Below are 19,317 nucleotides of genomic sequence, written 5' to 3' on the forward strand. Positions count from 1 at the left end.
TTCGTATATGATCTTAACTCATTTCTTTATGACAGACCTATCAGGAGCATATTACCACTTTTGTTGTTTGGTTTTTTTTTTGAGGGATGGGTGTCATCCCCACACTAGATGTGTTCAAATCTCAGTGCTTTTTAAAAATTTTTATTAATTTTAATTTATTGTGTTAACATAATTTCAAGTGTCCCACTCAATATAACTCCCTCACCTGCACCTCCTTGTCCCCCAATACCACCCTTTGTCCCCTTCCACCTCACTCCCTTCCCCATTCCCTTTGGAATTTGCTGTCCTGTTATCTGTATCTGTGTGTTATGTATATATAATTTCACTAATCCCTTTGCCTTCTCTGAGCCCATCTCCTCATCCCGCTTCCCTCTGACAGCTGTCCCTCTGCTCCCTGTGACCCCACCTCTGCCTCTATTACATTCCTCAGCTCACTTTGTTTATTAGATTCTACATATAAGTGACATCATATGATACTTCTCTTTCTCTGCTTGGCTTATTTCACTTAGCATAATCATCTCCAAGTTCATTCATGCCATCGCAAAAGGTAAGATTTCCTTCTTTTTCTCGGCCACATAGTATTCCATTGTGTATATGTACCACATCTTTTAATCTACTCACCCACTGACGGACACTTGGGCTGTTTCCAGATCTTGGCTATTGTGAACAATACTGCCATAAACATGGGGGTGCATATCTTCTTTGAATCAGTGATTTGGTATTCTTAGGATATATTTCTAAAAGTGGAATAGCTGGTTCAAAAGGCAGTTCCATTTTTAATTTTTTGAGAAAACTCCATACTGTTTTCTATAGTGGTTGCACAAGTCTGCATTCCCACCAGCAGTGCAGGAGGGTTCCCTTTTCTCCACACCCTCGCCAGCATTTATTATGTGTTATTTTGTTGATGAGCGCCATTCTGACAGGTGTGAGGTGGTATCTTATTGTGGTTTTAATTTGCATTTCTCTGATGATTAATGACATCAAACATTTTCTCATATGCCTATTGGCCGTCTGTATGTCCTGTTTGGAGAAGTGTCTATTCAGTTCTTTTGCCCATTTTTTAATTGGATTGTTTACCTTCCTGGTATTGAGTTTTAGAAGTTCTTCAAAAAATTTTGTTATTAACCCCTTATCAGACGTATTGGCAAATACGTTCTCCCATTGTGTGGTTTGTCTTTTTATTTTGTTCATGGTGTCTTTTGCTGTGCAAAAGTTTTTTAGTTTGATATAGTCCCATTTGTTTATTTTGTCCTTTATTTCACTTGCCTGTGGAGATAAATCAGCAAAAATATTGCTACGAGAGTCACTATCTTATACTTGAGAAAATTAAGGCTTGAGAAAATTAAGTAAAATGCCGAAAGTCAGGTAGAGGGTTCAAAGAAGAGAAACACAAGTCTATTCAACTCTAAAATCTAGGTTTTTAGATTAGCAGCTAAGTTCACCACATCTGTGGTGAGTGAGGGTGAAGAGCCAGACCAGAGCCAAAGTGTAGTAAATGATTCGGAAAAGGAAAACAGAATTACAACCCAGGATGTGGAATGAAAGAACAGGACAGAGCAGCAATATGACCCAAAACTGAGATCTATCTCATAACGTACTATAGGGCCCCTTTCTCTTTTTTACTCACGAACTCATTTTTAGTAAATTTCATGTAGCTTTATTTTTTTTAATTTATTGATTGATTTTAGTGAAGAGTGAGGAAGAGGGAGAGAGAGAAAGACAGGAACATCAATCTGTTCCTGTATGTGCCCTGATGGGGATCGCACTGGCGACCTCTGTGCTCTGGGTCAATGCTCTAACCAACTGAGCTAGCCAGCCAGGGCATGTTCATGTAGCGTTAAATAGTATGTGTCAGACTTTCAAACCTCAAACTCCAGACTCAGGCCCTGGCCGGTTGGCTCAGCGGTAGAGCGTCGGCCTAGCGTGCGGAGGACCCGGGTTCGATTCCCGGCCAGGGCACACAGGAGAAGCGCCCATTTGCTTCTCCACCCCTCCGCCGTGCTTTCCTCTCTGTCTCTCTCTTCCCCTCCCGCAGCCAAGGCTCCATTGGAGCAGAGATGGCCCGGGCGCTGGGGATGGCTCTGTGGCCTCTGCCTCAGGCGCTAGAGTGGCTCTGGTCGCAATATGGCAACGCCCAGGATGGGCAGAGCATCGCCCCCTGGGGGGCAGAGCACCGCCCCTGGTGGGCGTGCCGGGTGGATCCCGGTCGGGCGCATGCGGGAGTCTGTCTGACTGTCTCTCCCTGTTTCCAGCTTCAGAAAAATGAAAAAAAAATAAAAAAAATAAAAAAATAAAAAAATAAAAACTCCAGACTCAACTATCTGATGACTTACTTGTTACCTCCATTTAGATATTTTTAAGAGGTTTCTTAAGGTTGGCCAAAACATAACTCTTTTTTTTTTCTCCTGCCCTTTCTCTCAGTGTCATACAATAGTTCAAATCAGAAATTTATGATTATTTTATCTTCTTTCCTTCCTTTTTTCATTTAATCTGTTAGCCCAGTCATGTCAACTTTATTTCCAGAATGAGATCCATTGATTCCTTGGCCTCTTTTCTATTCTCACCTTAGCACAAGCTGTCGTCATCTCTCACCTGGTCTACTGCTCTTACTTCCCAACTTGTTCAAATTATTAACCCCTGCACAATCCATTCTCCATGGAATAGATTTAAGTTTATGATTTAAAACATCAATCAGATCATACTACTCCCTTACTTAAACCTTCTAATGGCTTCCCAAAAGATTCAGTATGAAACCCAGGTTACTTGGGAAATGTAAATCAAAATCACAATCACAATGAGATACCACTTTATGCCATAATGTGTGCATAGCCATAGTAAAAACAAACAAAAAGAAAATAACAAGTATTAGCAAGTGGGTGGAGAAATTGGAACCCTCATACATTGCTGGTGAGAAACTAAAATGGTATAACTGCTACACATAACAGTTTGGCAGTTCCTCAGTAAGTTAAACACAGAATTACTATGTAAGTCAGTAATTCCACTTTTTGGTATATATCTAAAATAATTGAAAACAGACATTCATACAAAAATTTTGCCCAAATGTTCATAGCAGCTCTTTGAAATAATCACTAAGTGGAAACAACCCAAATGTTCCTCAGTAATTGAATGGATAAATTCAATGTGGTATATCCATACAAGGAATATTATTCAACCATGGAAAGAGAATACTGATAAATGCTGCAACATGGATGAACCTTGAAAATATTATACTGAATGAAAGAAACCAGATACATATTGGATAATTCCATTTATATGAAATGTCCAAAATTAACAAATCTGTAGAGATAGAAGGTAGAATAGTGGTTGCCAGGAACTAGGGGGAGGGAGGTAACTGCAAATGGGTATGGAATTTTAATTTGAAGTGATGAAAAAGTATTGGAAATAGTGGCGATAATAACACAACATTGTCAGTGTACTTAGTGTAACTGAATTGTATACTTAAAAGTGATTAAAATTGTAAATCTTATATGTATTTTATGACAATTTTACAAAAATCCCAGCTCCTTATTCTGGAATACAAAACCCTACATGACAAGGTCTACTTCTCAGGCCTCATTTAACACTGCTCTCTTTGCTCCTGGCCTTTTTATTTTACTTAAAACTTATTTTTTTCTCAACTTCCAGCTTTGCCATAGCTGTTTCTTTGGCCTGAAATAATGGTTCTGTGGCCAGCAACTTGCCCTTCACGTTACCTCAGAGGGCCATTCCCTGACCACCTACTTTAAAATAGCCACCAGTCACTATTTCATCACTGTTTAATCATGTTCTAACATAACACTCTTTATTGTGATATTTTTCATGTTGAGTTGTTTTAATATTTATCATTCATCTTCTCTCCTGGAACCTTTTAGAATGTAAGCTCCATATAATGAAGGATATCTATCTTGTTGACTGTTAAGTCCACAGTACTTAGAACCGTGATATAAGGAAGAATCCAGTAAATATTTGCTAAATGGTTAAGTTAATGAATGGATAAAAGAAATAAAAATGAAATCTAAAATTCTGTCTAGTAGTTGAATTTTGGAAGCTTGGTTATTCACATTGGTAGCAATTAGAGTTATCTTTAGAATTCATTTCATATTACTTTTAGAATATTAGTGTTGTATTTTATAACTTTTGACTTTGGGAGAATAATAAACAGCTCATTAAAGAAGTACAAGATCTATTTGTTAAATCAGTGCTTTTATTTACTATTGTTTCATATTTAAGACTGGAAAATCATTTGAAAATTCTCAATATCAACATAATATTTTCAGCCTTTGTCATGAGAATTTAGAGTTCAAATTAAAATTCTCTGATCGCAGGCTTCAGAGTGGTAGAAAGCTTAAAATTGTGTAAGTACTAAGCATTTTTATAATGCAAGATTATTATATATATAAGTGTTTTAGGAAGATGAGAATTTATAAAATATATATATTTATAAAAATATTTTTGTGGTAACTTCATTACATCATTATATGTAAGGCATCATTTTGAGTAAAATTCCCATGAGAAATACAGTGGTCATTTACTGAACTGTGGGTATCAGGGATGCCAACCATGCAATAATGCCTCATTCAATTGTAATAAATTCATAGTCTTATATAGAAAAGACATTCAAATGCTTTTTGATCTATAGATGAAAAAATATGGATATAATTTTTAAATTTTTATACTGATTCAATCTTATACCCTGGGAGTGCTTTAACATTTAGCTTAAATTGTCTATAATAGCAGAGTTTAAGTTAATTTTTACCTTTTTAGAACACTCTATTTAAACTAATTATGTTGATATCAAGCATTTTCTTATATATTATTGCTTTAATTTGAACCCTTTCAATCTGAAATAATTGCATATATATAATCACTTTTAATTTATAGGAAAGGTAACCCAGTTGCCTTAATTTTTAAAAATTATAATATTTCTATTTGCTTTGATCTTTTTCCTTTGTAAAATTTCAGAGAATGCAAGATGGAGAATGAAGACAAAAAGCAAGAACTCCTTGAAATGGATCAGGCACTTAAGGAGAGAAATTGGGAGCTAAAGCAAAGAGCAGCTCAAGTTGGTTTTCTTAATTATATTTTAGTAAAATTTTCTGTTAAAATACAATCAGTGTTTCAGAGGTCATGCTTTTTGGTAAATGAAGATCTTTATAACATATTTGTTTTATTGAGCACATAAATATTTTTGAAAAATTAAAAATATATTATCTTTCTTTATCTTGCTATTTTTATAGCAAGCGGATTTTTGAGAATGAAGGTTAGCTTAGTATCTGAACCTTTTGATCTCCTATTACTGTATTTCAGAAAAAATGGAATTAAAGGAGTTACTTGCTCAAGCTAATGTTTGTTGAAGGAGCAAAACATTCAGAAGGCATTATTTACTAGAATCTTTTTTGAAGACTGTTTTTAGAGTAGTTTTAGGTTCACAGCAAGCTTAAGCAGAAGGTACAGAGATTTCTAATGTAGCCTCTACCCCCACAAATGCCCCCACAAATTCCTCATTATCAACATTCTCCACTAGAGGTGGAACATTTCTGACAGTTGTGGATTTATGCTGATACTTGATTATCTCCCAAAGTCTAGAGTTTACATTACTGTTTATTCTGGGTATTGCACATTCTGTAAGAGAAATGTATGATAGCTATTCACCATTATAGTACACTGCTCACAAAAATTAGGGGATATTTCAAAATGAATATGAAGTGATAAAAAAGCATTTGATTTTTTTATTAAACAAGAACATCAGAAAAGCAAACAAGTCAAAGAAATTTATTTGATTATGCAAATGAGGTGCAAAACCAACTTTTATTTTATTGGTGAAAATGCATTATACAAAATAAAAGTACCGGAGTATCTGCACGTTCCCTGATCTTGAAAGTGCATGTTGAAACATCCCCTAATTTTTGTGAGCAGTATATTTTCCCTACACCAAAAATCCTCTGTGATCCACCTATTCATCCTTCCTCTTTTTCCCTAACCTTGGCAAACACTGATCTTTTTTTTTTTTTTTTTTTTTTTTCTGAAGCTGGAAACAGGGAGAGACAGTCAGACAGACTCCCGCATGCGCCCGACCGGGATCCACCCGGCACACCCACCAGGGATGACGCTCTGCCCACCAGGGGGCGATGCTCTACCCATCCTGGGCGTCGCCATGTTGCGACCAGAGCCACTCTAGCGCCTGAGGCAGAGGCCACAGAGCCATCCCCAGCGCCCGGGCCATCTTTGCTCCAATGGAGCCTTGCTGCAGGAGGGGAAGAGAGAGACTGAGAGGAAGGCGCGGCAGAGGGGTGGAGAAGCAAATGGGCGCTTCTCCTGTGTGCCCTGGCCAGGAATCGAACCCGGGTCCTCCGCACGCTAGGCCGACGCTCTACCGCTGAGCCAACTGGCCAAGGCAACACTGATCTTTTTATTGTCTCAATAGTTTTGCCTTTTCCAGAATATCATATGCAAAAGTTAAATCTTAGTCTGTATCTCTTTCAGCTTGTTTTCCTTCAGCTGGTAATATGTATTTAAGGTTCCTCCATGTCTTTTCATACCTTGACAGTTCTATTTAGCTCTAATATTCTATATTCTGGATGTCCTGCAGCTTATTTATCCACTCACCTATTGAAGGCAGTCTTGGTTGCTTCCAAGTTTTAGCAATTATAAATCTGCTATAAACATTCATGTGTAGCTTTTTGTGTGGATTTAACGTTTTTAATTCCTTTGGGTAAATACCAAGTAGTGTGATTGTTAGATTTTTCTTTTGCAAATATTTCCTCTCTGTGTGTAGCTTTCCTTCTCATTCTTTTGACATTAACTTTCACAGAGTAAAAGTTTTTCATTTAAATGAAGTCCAGCTTATCAACTATTTCTTTCACAGACTGTGCCTTTGGTGTTTTTGGTTTTGTTTTTCTAGCAAGACAGAGAGAGAAAAAGAGAGAGAGAGAAAGAGACTGATAGGGACAGATAGACAGGAAGGGAGAGAGATAAGAAGCATCAATTCTTCATTGTGGCACTTTAGTTGTTCATTGATTGCTTTCTCATATGTGCCTTGACTGGGGGGCTACAGCCAAGCCAGTGACTGACCTCTTGCTCAAGCCAGTGACCTTGGGTTCAAGCCAGCAACCATGGGGTCATGTCTGTGATCTCACGCTCAAGCCAACAACCCCATGCTCAAGTTAGTTAGCCTGCACTCAAGCTGGATGAGCCCTCACTCAAACCAGCAACCTCAGGGTTTCAAACCTGAGTCCTCAGCATCCCAGTTTGACACTTTATCCACTGTGCCACCGCCTGGTCAGGCTGCCTTTGGTGTTTTATCTAAAAAGTTATGGCTGTACCCGGGTGCCAAGAACAGCTCAGCTGTGGGCATGCATGAAAGGAAGGTGCTGCAGGACTGAAGAAAAAACATACACAAGATGCAACATACAGAGAAAGATGGGTACAGGGGACTCCCAGCCTCTAGGACTGAGAGCCCAGATCACTGCAACCTCATCAAATTTATTGGTCTCTTTGCTCATTAGGTAAATTAACAGAGCTTGAGTTCAGGTGCATAGAAAGGTAGTTAACTAATGTCTTTCAGGTATGTAAGAAAGGCCATAAGGATCAACTGTTTTCCATTAAACAGTCTTTTCTAGTTCTAGTGTTTGCAAGGGCAGCGTTCTGCCCTCGCAGGACCTGGCGTTCCAAAGTCCGCACAAAAGACTTGTCTCAGGACCACAGTCTAAACCCCAGCCATTTTCCCACACCCAAGGTCATCTAGGTTTTCTTGTATGTTACCTTTTAGGAGTTTTATAGGTTTGCATTTTACATTTTGGTCTAAGATCCATTTTGTTAATTTTTGTGGAGGGTGTAATGTCAGTGTCTAGGTTCTCCCCCCCCGCCATATTTTCCACTTAATACAGTGCCATTTATTATAAAGACTATCTTTTCTCTATTGTATTGCCTTTGCTCCTTTGTCAAAGATCAGTTGACTGTATTTATGTGGATTTGTTTCTGGGCTCTCTCTTCTGTTCCATTGACTTGATCTGGTCACCTAATTTTTCTTTTGTTTACCAGTACCATGCTGTCTTGATTAGTGTAGCTTTGTAGTAGTAAGTCTTGAAGCTGGGTAATCTCTTTCAACATTGTGTTGGCTATTCTTGGTCTTTTGCCTCTCTCTGTAAACTTTAGAATCAGTTTGTTGATATCCGCAAAATAACTTGCTGGAATTTTGATTGATATTTCCTTAAATTTATAGATCAAGTTGGGAAGAAGTGACATCTTGACAATATTGAGTCTTCCTACTCATGAACATTGACTCTCCATTTAATTCTTTGATATCTTATATTGGATTTTTGTAGTTTTCCTTATATAGATTTTGTATAATTTGATTTGTCCCTAAGTAATTTTTTTGTGTGGGTGCTAATATAAATATCATGTTTTTAATTTCAAATTCCTCTTGTTCATTGCTTTTGTGTAGTAAGCTGGTACCCTAATATCTGCTATGATTGCTTATTAGTTCCAGAAAATTTTGTCAAATCTTTTGGATTTTTCTACCTAAATGATTATATTCTCTTCAAAGACAATTTTATGTCTTTTTTCCCAGTATGTATACCTTTTATTTCCTTTACTTGTCTAGTTGTATTATCTAGGATTTCTAGTACAGTGTTGAAAAGAGGGAATAATTTTGCCATGTATCTGATCTTAGTGGGAAAGGTTTGAGTTCTTTTCACCATTAAGTATGATATTTGCTGTTGATTGGTTTTCTGTACACTTTTTTTTATCAAGCTGAGGAAGGTACTCCCTATTCCTAGCTTGCTTAGAATCTTTATCATAATTGGATGTTTCATTTTGTCAAATACTTTTTCTTAAGCCTGTTGTTGTGATAGATTACATTAACTGATTTTCAAATGTTGAACCAACTTTTGATAAAATAAACCCACTTGGGGTATATAATTTTTCTTTTACTTTGTTGGGTATGATTTGGTCATATTTTGTTGAGAATTCTTACAGTTATGTTCATGAAAGATGTTGATCTATAGTTTCCTTTCCTAATAATGTCTTTGTCTTATTTGATGTTAGGGTAATGCTGGCCTCACAGAATGAGTTAGGAAGAGTTTTCTCTGTTTCTGTCTTTGGAATGGGATTGTAAAGAATTACTATATTTTTTTAAGATTTTGTTTATTAATTTTAGAGAAATGAGAGAGAGGGAGAAAGGGATGGAGGAGGCATGGGAAACATCAATTCATAGTTGCTTCTCAGGCAAGCCCGGGTTATCGAACTATCAGCCTCATTGTTCCAGGTCAATGCTTTATCCACTGTGCCACCACAGTTCAGGCAGGAGAATTGTTACATTTTTTTCTTAAATCTTTAAACAAATTTATCAGTGAACCCATCTGGGCCCAGTGCTTTGTTTTAAAAAGCTGTTAATCATTGATTCAATATCTTTAATAAGTATAGACATATCTTCTTGTGTGTGTTTTGGCAGATTGTGTCTTTTAAGTAATTGGTCTTTTTCATTTAGTTTTATTAAATTTATGGGCAGAGAGTTGTTTATTTTATTCCTTTGTTGTTTTTTTTGTATTTTTTAAATTAATTTTATTTTTTTAATGGGGCGACATCAATAAATCAGGTTACATATATTCAAAGATAACAAGTCCAGGTTATCTTGTCGTTCAGTTATGTTGCATACCCATCACCCAAAGTCAGATTGTCCTCTGTCACCTTCTATCTAGTTTTCTTTGTGCCCCTCCCCCTCCCCCTTTCCCTCTCCCTTTCCCCCCTCCCCCTGTAACCACCACACTCTTATCAATGTCTCTTAGTTTCATTTTTTTTTTTTTTAATCTTTTTTTTTTTTTTTTTTTTTTTTACAGAGGCAGAGATAGACAGGGACAGACAGACAGGAACAGAGAGAGAGATGAGAAGCATCAATCATCAGTTTCTTGTTGCGTGTTGCGACTTCTTAGTTGTTCATTGATTGCTTTCTCACATGTGCCTTGACTGTGGGCCTTCAGCAGACCGAGTAACCCACTGCTGGAGCCAGCGACCTTGGGTCCAAGCTGGTGAGCTCTTTGCTCAAGCCAGATGAGCCCGCGCTCAAGCTGGCGACCTCGGGGTCTCGAACCTGGGTCCTTCCGCATCCCAGTCCGACGCTCTATCCACTGTGCCACCACCTGGTCAGGCTTAGTTTCATTTTTTATGTCCCACCTCCGTATGGAATAATGCAGTTCCTGGTTTTTTCTGATTTACTTATTTCGCTTCGTATCATGTTATCAAGATCCCACCATTTTGCTGTAAATGTTCCGATGTCATCATTTCTTATGGCTGAGTAGTATTCCATAGTGTATATGTGCCACATCATCTTTATCCAGTCATCTATTGACGGGCTTTTTGGTTGTTTCCATGTCCTGGCCACTGTGAACAATACTGCAATAAACTTGGGGCTGCATGTGTCTTTACGTATCAATGTTTCTGAGTTTTTGGGGTATATACCCAGTAGAGGTATTGCTGGGTCATAAGGTAGTTCTATTTGCAGTTTTTTGAGGAACCACCATACTTTCTTCCATAATGGTTGTACTACTTTACATTCCCACCAACAGTGTATGAGGGTTCCTTTTTCTCCACAGCCTCTCCAACATTTGCTATTACCTGTCTTGCTAATAATAGCTAATCTAACAGGTGTGAGGTGGTATCTCATTGCAGTTTTGATTTGCATTTCTCTAATAGCTAAAGAAGATGAGCATCTTTTCACATATCTGTAGGCCATTTGTATTTCTTCCTGGGAGAAGTGTCTGTTCATATCCTCTTCCCATTTTTTTATTGGATTGTTTGTTTGTTTGTTGTTGAGTTTTATGAGTTCTTTGTATATTTTGGATATTAGGCCCTTATCTGAGCTGTTGTTTGAAAATATCAGTTCCCATTTAGTTGGCTTTCTGTTTATTTTGTTATCAGTTTCTCTTGCTGAGCAAAAACTTCTTAGTCTGATGTAGTCCCATTCATTAATTTTTGCCTTCACTTCTCTTGCCATTGGAGTCAAATTCATAAAATGCTCTTTAAAACCCAGGTCCATGAGTTGAGTACCTATGTCTTCTTCTATGTACTTAATTGTTTCAGGTCTTATGTTTAGATCTTTGATCCATTTTGAGTTAATTTTAGTACAGGGGGACAAACTGTAGTCCAGTTTCATTCTTTTGCATGTGGCTTTCCAGTTTTCCCAGCACCATTTATTGAAGAGGCTTTCTTTTCTCCATTGTGTGTTCTTGGACCCTTTATCAAAAATTATTTGACTATATATATGTGGTTTTATTTCTGGACTTTCTATTCTGTACCATTGGTCTGAGTGTCTATTTTTCTGCCAATACCATGCTGTTTTGATTGTCATGGCCCTATAATAGAGTTTGAAGTCAGGTATTGTAATGCCCCCAGTTTCATTCTTTTTCTTTAGGATTGCTTTGGCTATTCGGGGTTTTTTATAGTTCCATATAAATCTGATGATTTTTTGCTCTATTTCTTTAAAAACTGTCATTGGAAGTTTGATGGGAATTGCATTAAATTTGTATATTGCTTTGGGTAATATAGCCATCTTGATTATATTTATTCTTCCTAACCAAGAACAAGGTATATTCTTCCATCTCATTATATCTTTTTCGATTTCCCTTAACAATGGTTTATAGTTTTCATTATATAACTCCTTTACATTCTTTGTTATGTTTATTCCTAAGTATTTTATTTTTTTTGTTGCAATCGTAAAGGGGATTATTCTTTTGAGTTCGTTCTCAGTTGTTTCATTGTTGGCATATACAAAGGCTATTCATTTCTGTATGTTAATTATGTATCCTGCGACCTTACTGTATTGGCTTATTGTTTCTAGTAGTCTTTTTGTGGATTCTGTGGTGTTTTCGATGTATAGGATCATATCATCTGCAAAAAGTGATACCTTTACTTCTTCTTTTCCGATATGGATGCCTTTTATTTCTTTGTCTTGTCTGATTGCTCTGGCTAGAACCTCTAGTACCACATTAAATAAGAGTGGAGAGAGTGGAAAACCCTGTCTTGTTCCTGATTTAAGGGGGAAAGCCTTCAGTTTAGTGCCATTTAATATGATGTTAGCTGATGGTTTATCATATATGGCTTTTATCATGTTGAGATATTTTCCTTCTATACCCATTTTGTTGAGAGTCTTAAACATAAAATTGTGTTGTATTTTATCAAAAGCCTTTTCTGCGTCTATTGATAAGATCATGTAGTTTTTGTTCTTTGTTTTGTTGATATGGTGTATTATGTTAACCGTTTTACGTATGTTGAACCATCCTTGAGACTCTGGGATGAATCCCACTTGATCATTTTTTAATATGTTATTGTATTCGATTTGCTAGTATTTTGTTCAGTATTTTAGCATCTGTATTCATTAGAGATATTGGTCTGTAGTTTTCTTTTTTTGTGCCATCCTTGCCTGGTTTTGGTATGAGGGTTATGTTGGCCTCATAAAATGTGTTTGGAAGTATTGCTTCTTCTTCAATTTTTTGGAAGACTTTCAGTAGAATAGGAACCAAGTCTTCTTTGAATGTTTGGTAAAATTCGCTGGTATAGCCGTCAGGGCCTGGACTTTTATTTTTGGGGAGGCTTTTAATGTTTTTTTCTATTTCTTCTCTACTAATAGGTCTGTTTAGGCTTTCTGCTTCTTCTTGACTCAGTCTAGGAAGGTTGTATTGTTCTAGGAATTTATCCATTTCTTCTAGGTTGTTGAATTTAGTGGCATAAAGTTTTTCATAGTATTCTACAATAATTCTTTGTATATCTACAGTGTCCGTGGTGATTTCTCCTCTTTCATTTTGGATTTTGTTTATATGAGTTCTTTCTCTTTTTTCCTTGGTAAGTCTTGCCAAGGGTTTGTCAATTTTGTTGATCTTTTCGAAGAACGAGCTCCTTGTTCTATTAATTTTTTCTATAGTTTTTCTGTTTTCTAATTCATTTATTTCTGCTCTGATTTTTATTATCTCCTTTCTTCGGCTGGTTTTGGGTTGTCTTTGTTCTTTTTTTTCTAGTTCCTTAAGGTGTGAAGTTAAGTGGTTCACTTGGGCTCTCTCTTGTTTGTTCATATATGCCTGAAGTGATATGAACTTCCCTCTTATTACTGCTTTTGCTGCATCCCATAGATTCTGATATGTCGTATTGTCATTTTCATTAGTCTGTATATATCTTTTGATCTCTGCACTTATTTCTTCTTTGACCCATTCATTTTTTAAAAGTATGTTGTTTAGTTTCCACATTTTTGTGGGATTTTTTTCCTCTTTTTTGCAGTTGAATTCTAGTTTCAAGGCTTTATGATCAGAAAATATGCTTGGTATAACTTTGATTTTTCTGAATTTGCTGATGTTGTTTTTGTGGCCCAACATATGGTCAATTCTTGAGGATGATCCATGTACACTGGAGAAAAATGTATACTCAGTCACTTTGGGATGAAATGTCCTGTAGATGTCTATCATATCCAGGTGCTCTAGTGTTTTGTTTAAGACCACTATGTCTTTGTTGATTCTCTGTTTGGATGACCAATCTAGAGCCGTCAGCAGTGTATTGAGGTCTCCAAGTATGATTGTATTTTTGTCAGTTTTTGTTTTAAGGTCAATAAGTAGCTGTCCTATATATTTTGGTGCTCCTTGGTTTGGTGCATATATATTAAGAATTGTTATGTCTTCTTGATTCAGTGTCCCCTTAGCCATTATGAAATGGCCATTTTTGTCTCTGAGTACTTTTGCTGTCTTGTAGTCAGCATTATCAGATATGAGTATTGCTACGCCTGCTTTTTTTTGGATGTTATTTGCTTTGAGTATTGTTTTCCAGCCTTTCACTGTGAGTTTGTTTTTATCCTTGTTACTTAGATGAGTTTTCTGTAGGCAGCATACAGTTGGATTTTTTTTAATCCATTCTGCTACTCTGTGCCTTTTTATTGGTGAGTTTAATCCGTTTACATTTAGTGTAATTATTGACACTTGTGAGTTCCCTATTGCCATTTTATAGATTGCTTTCTGTTAGTTTTGTGTCTTGTTGGATCCTTCTCTTTCGTTTTTCTATCTTTTGTTTTTATTTGGTTGTATTCCATACATCTTTCCTCTGTTGCTATCTTTTTTATCTCATGTGCTTCTGTGGTGGTTTTTTCAATGGTGGTTACCTTTAAGTAATGAAAATGGTTCCTACCCTGTTCATTGTAGCGAACTATTTTGTGAGTACTTTTGTACTCCATCGTCCTTTGCTACTGTTAATCTCCATCTTCTCTCCCCCTTTCTTTTTGTTGTTGTCACAGTTTAAATTTGGTTTTATTGTGTTCTTCTTGGAGCTTTTACTTGTGGCTCTGTTTTTTTTTTGTTCTTTGTATCTGATTGGAGAACCCCCTTTAATAATTCCTGGAGTGGGGGTTTTCTGATGATAAATTCACTCATCTTTTCTGTATCTGTGAATGTTTTTATTTCTCCTTCATATTTGAAGGATAGCTTTGATGGGTATAGTATTTGTGGCTGAAAGTTCCTCTCTTTCCGGACTTTAAATAATGGGGTCCACTTTCTTCTAGCTTGTAGAGTTTCTGCTGAGAAATCTGATGATAATCTAATGGGCCTTCCTTTATATGTTGTATTCTTCTTTTCCCTGGCTGCCTTGAGAATTTTTTCTTTGCTGTTGGTTTGTGCCAATTTCATTATGATATGCCTTGGAGTAGGTTTGTTGGGGTTAAGAAAACTCGGAGTTCTGTTTGCTTCTTGAACTTGAGGCTTTAGTTCTTTCCACAGGCTTGGGAAGTTCTCATCTATTATTTGTTTGAGTATGTTCTCCATTCCATTTTCTCTCTCTTTTCCCTCTGATATACCTATTATTCTTATGTTATTCTTTTTGATGGAGTCAGATAATTCTTGTAGGGCTATCTCATTTTTTTTAACTTTTGCGTCTCTTTCTTCTTCTCTCTGTTGTGCCTCAAGTTGCTTGTCTTCTATTTCACTAATCCTCTCTTCTATCTGACCTGTTCTATTAGCTAAGCTTGTTACTTCGTTTTTCAGCTCATGAATTGAGTTTTTCATCTCCGTTTGATTTGTTTTTATAGTTTCAATTTCCTTGGACATATATTCTTTGTGTTCATTGAGTTGTTTTCTGAGCTCCCTAAATTGCCTTTCTGTGTTTTCTTGTATATCTCGGAGGATTTTTAGGATTTCTATCTTGAATTCTCTGTCATTTAGCTCCAAGGTTTCCAATATATTAAATTTTTTCTCCATAGATTTTTCCTCATCTAGCTGTGTTACCTTTCTTTCTTTTGTATCCATGATATTCGATTTTCTCTTCCTTAATGGCATCTGAGGGTGGTTTTGTTGATAGTATTAATGAGATTTAATAAAGAATAAAAAGTTAAATAAAAAATCGAAGAGTTGTTTTTTTAAAAAAAAAATTAAAATGAAATAAAGAAAAATAAAATAAGATAAAAATTTTAAAAAAAGGAAATTATTCCCCCCCTCCTTTTTTCCTCTCCTCTCCCCTCTTTCTTGAGAAAATCTTGTGGTGAACTGTGAATTATAACAAACAATTCCTGTAATGGAGGGCCTGAATTGAGGAAAAGTAATAAAGGGGCAAAAAAAGGAAAAAAAAAAAGAAAAAAGAAGGGGTATGGACCCACAAAAAGCAATTAAGGAGAAAATTTGGGTCAAGAATAAAATGATTTGCTTTTAGGTGTTGGTTGACTAAGAGTTATGAGGAGAGGAATAAGAGGGAAACAGAAAAATGGGGGAACAAATTAAAAAATTACTATTGTATTTAGTGGAACAAGAACTAGATAAAATGGAGAGCCAGGGATGGGAGCACTGCTAGTGAGTTAAAAAGGTGAAGTAAAACCCCCCCAAAATGCCACAAACATAAGTTTGAGTCCCAGATAAGATAATTTGTATGTTATTGAGCTTTGAATGAGAAGAGATGTAAAGGAGAAAGGAAGAAACTAATATAGAGGGAGAAAAGAAAGAGAGAGAGAGAAAAAAAGAGGGAACCACTAAAATAAGAAAAAAGAGGAGAGAGAGAGAGAGAGTTAAGGGTTTTGGAGTGCAACCCTCATAGATAGAAAGGAAGAGGAAAGAAAAGATAATGGGAAATGTAACTCTTATGGGTAGTGTAGTTCAAGGAGAGGAGAGAGTAAGACCGGCAGTGAGTTAATCGGCCAAATTGGAGGAGGGAAAAAAATATCAAGAATGAAGATAAGAGAAACAAACGAACAAATATAATAAAATGGGATAGGTTATAAAATCTGCAGATTATTCTTGATTTTGAGAGGTTATCTTCTTGCTTTTTCTTTTCTCTCCCTCTTCCTGGTCGGTGACTCTGTACCCTGGGTTCTGCCCCTTTGGCACGCTCAGGTAGAGGTTTGCAGTTGATAAGTCTCTATGGTGATGTCATGTATTGTGCTTTAGTCTCGTTGGCAGTCGAGGCTCATTAGCATTTATAGGCTCCGACAGTGAGAGAGTCCGTGTTCCTGGAGCCTTTCTCCTAGTCTTTCCTTCCTCAATTAGTGGCCTGATAATCCAGCTATGGGGTTGCTGCTGCCTCTGCCTGGATAGTAAGAGACTCAAAGACCTGGCAACTCCCCACTCTATTTCCACTCAGCACAGGTCTCTGGGTAAGGCTCAGTCAGTCAGAGCTGCTAGCATAATCAGGCGGGGTTTCCGCCCACTCAAAGACCTCTGGCTCTGCCACTCTGTCCGGTAACACAGGCGGGCGCTACTTGGAGGAAACTCTCGCTCACTCTCTGTGCGCGCAGACCAGGATATCCGGCCAGCAGTCTCACGCTCTGAGTGAAACCCCCAACCACATGGAAAAGTTCCAGCGTTGGAATTGGCTCTCGCTCCGTCCCCGTATGTGGCTTTTGCAAGGCGCTGGGGCGGCCTGAGATTCCGCTTTGGCCCACACAAAGGCCCCTGACTCTGCCCCTCTGTGCGATAACACGGGCGCGCACAGCCAAGGCACTCGGAGGAATCTCTCGCTATCTGCGTGTGCAGACCAGGATATCAGGCCAGCCGGCCGAGTTTCCCTCTGAGTGAATCCCCTACCAGCATGGAAAAGTTCCGCCATTGGAATTAGTTCTCGCTCCCTCCCGTGCGCGGCTTTCCCAGGGCGCTGGGGCTGCCCAGAGATTCCACTTTCGGCCCACACAAAGGCCTCTGACTCTGCCTCTCTGTGGGGTAACACGGGCACCCACTCCCGGGGCTTTGGAAGAAATCTCTCACCCACTATCTGCGCGCGCTGACCAGGAGATCGGGTAAAATGGCTGCCCCGATTGTCTTTCTTTGTCTGAGTTTGGCGCGAGTGTTAGCTTGTATTGCCCGGGTTGCCACAGGAACAGTTTTTCCTCGGCTTGGATCTCCGAACCACAGCCTGGTTCGGCCGTTTATGCCGCGGCCTGGATCTATTCACCCCCTTTGCCCGCCTCAGTTTCTATATTCACAGTTCCCAGAGAAAGCTGCCTTGTTTAGGTTAGTGAGGAAGGCGGAGCATTTCTTACTCCCTATTTCCTTCAGGGTTTGGTTATATATTTAGCCAATTTTTCGCTCGACCATACCTTCGGGTGTATTGCGAAACATCTGGAGGCTCCAAGGATAGGTTTTTCTGTTTCTGGTTGAAGATCTTGTTGAGTTTTGGGGGAGATTTATCGGTATCGCTTCCTACCCCGCCATTACTCTGTCCTTTGTTTTTTTAATGTCCATGAGATTTATAGTAATGTCTTCTTTTTCATTTCTGATATTAGCAATTTGTGTCCTCTTTTTTTTTTTCTTCAGTTAGCTTGGCTAGATACTTATTAATTTTATTGATTTTTTCAAAGAACCAGCTTTTGTTGATTTTCTCTATTGGTTTTCTAATTTTAATTTCATTGATTTCTGCTGTAATATTATTTATTTCCTTCTGCTTACTTTGGATTTAATTTATTCCAGATGTTTAGATGATTGATTTTTAGATCATTCTTTTTTTCTAATACATTCATTTAGTGCTATAAATTTTTCTCCAAACAGTTCTTTTGCTGCATTTTACAATTTTTATTGCTACATTGTATTGAGCAGCTTTCATCGAGCATAAAATGAAGTCTGAATCATTTTGTCACTTATGAACCTATTTTTTCTTTAAATTTGTAATATATATGGGGCTTAAGATCCATTGTTAGTAAGCAAAGATTATATTTCCCATTATTTTTAATAATTTATTTGAGATGAGTTTGTTTCAGTTATATCCACTGTAAATATTATAATACATATTCCAAGCTATAGTTTTAAACATCAGAATAAAAGGGAATGATTGTTTAATGTTACTTTTGTATTTAGGTTACACATTTGGATATGACTATTCGTGAGCACAGGGGAGAAATGGAACAGAAAATAATTAAATTAGAGGGTACACTGGAGAAATCAGAATTGGAACTTAAAGAGTGCAACAAACAGGTAAATTATAAAAATTACGTATTTTGTCTTAAAAGAGAACTACTTTAGGCCCTGGCCAGCTAGCTCAGTGGTAGAGCATTGGCATGGCGTGTGGAAGTTCCAGGTTTGATTCCCAGTTGGGGCACACAGGAGAAGCGCCCATTTGCTTCTCCACCCTTCTCCCTCTACTTTCTATCTCTCTCTCTATTTCCCTCCCACAGCCAAGGCTCCATTGGAGCAAAAGTTGGCCTGGGCACTGAGGATGTCTCTATGACCTCAGCCTCAGGCGCTAGAATGGCTCCAGCTGCAGCAGGGCAATGCCCCAGATGGGCAGAGTATCGCCCCCTGGTGGGCATGCTGGGTGGATCCTGGTCGGGCACATGCTGGAGTCTGTCTCTCTGCCTCCCGCTTCTCACTTCAGAAAAATACAAAAAAAAAAAAAAAGAAGAGAGAGAGAGATAACTACTTTAATGTAAGCATCTATTATAAATATAACAAGGCTTTTTAAATAGACTATACAGTGTATAATAAAAATACTATTTAATTTTAATCATCTTATACATGCTACTTTATATATTTTTTTCTACTCTGAATATTTTCTCCTAGCTGAGATATAATTGACAAATAAATATTACATATAGTTAAGGTGTGCAATGTGATGTTTGGTGTGCATATACATTGTGAAATAATTGCGTCAGTCAAGCTAATTAATATATCTTCACCTCATTTGGGTTTTTTCTTTGTTTTTTATTTTGGTGACAGCACTTAATATCTATTCTGTTAGCAAATTTCAACTATGCAATACAGTATTACTAACTAGTCATTAGATCTCTAGAACTGACTCATAACTGAAACTTTGTACCCTATGCTCGACATTTCAACACTTCCTCCACTCCTCAGCCCTTGGTGACTACCCTCTTAATGTTTT

General features: G+C 37.4%; 1 protein-coding gene across 13 annotated transcripts in view; it reads left to right on the forward strand.

Annotated features, from left to right (window-relative positions):
* Positions 1–19,317, forward strand: part of CCDC18 (coiled-coil domain containing 18) — a 209,139-nt gene that overhangs the window by 107,276 nt on the left and 82,546 nt on the right. For all 13 annotated transcript variants that reach the window (XM_066268671.1, XM_066268666.1, XM_066268664.1 and 10 more), the window contains 2 exons: positions 4,963–5,062; positions 18,294–18,410. In XM_066268671.1, the coding sequence (XP_066124768.1) occupies positions 4,963–5,062; positions 18,294–18,410 (217 nt within the window). The remainder of the gene's footprint in view (positions 1–4,962; positions 5,063–18,293; positions 18,411–19,317) is intronic.

This window comes from Saccopteryx bilineata, chromosome 3, assembly GCF_036850765.1.
Source record: "Saccopteryx bilineata isolate mSacBil1 chromosome 3, mSacBil1_pri_phased_curated, whole genome shotgun sequence".
Taxonomy (NCBI): Eukaryota; Metazoa; Chordata; class Mammalia; order Chiroptera; family Emballonuridae; genus Saccopteryx; species Saccopteryx bilineata.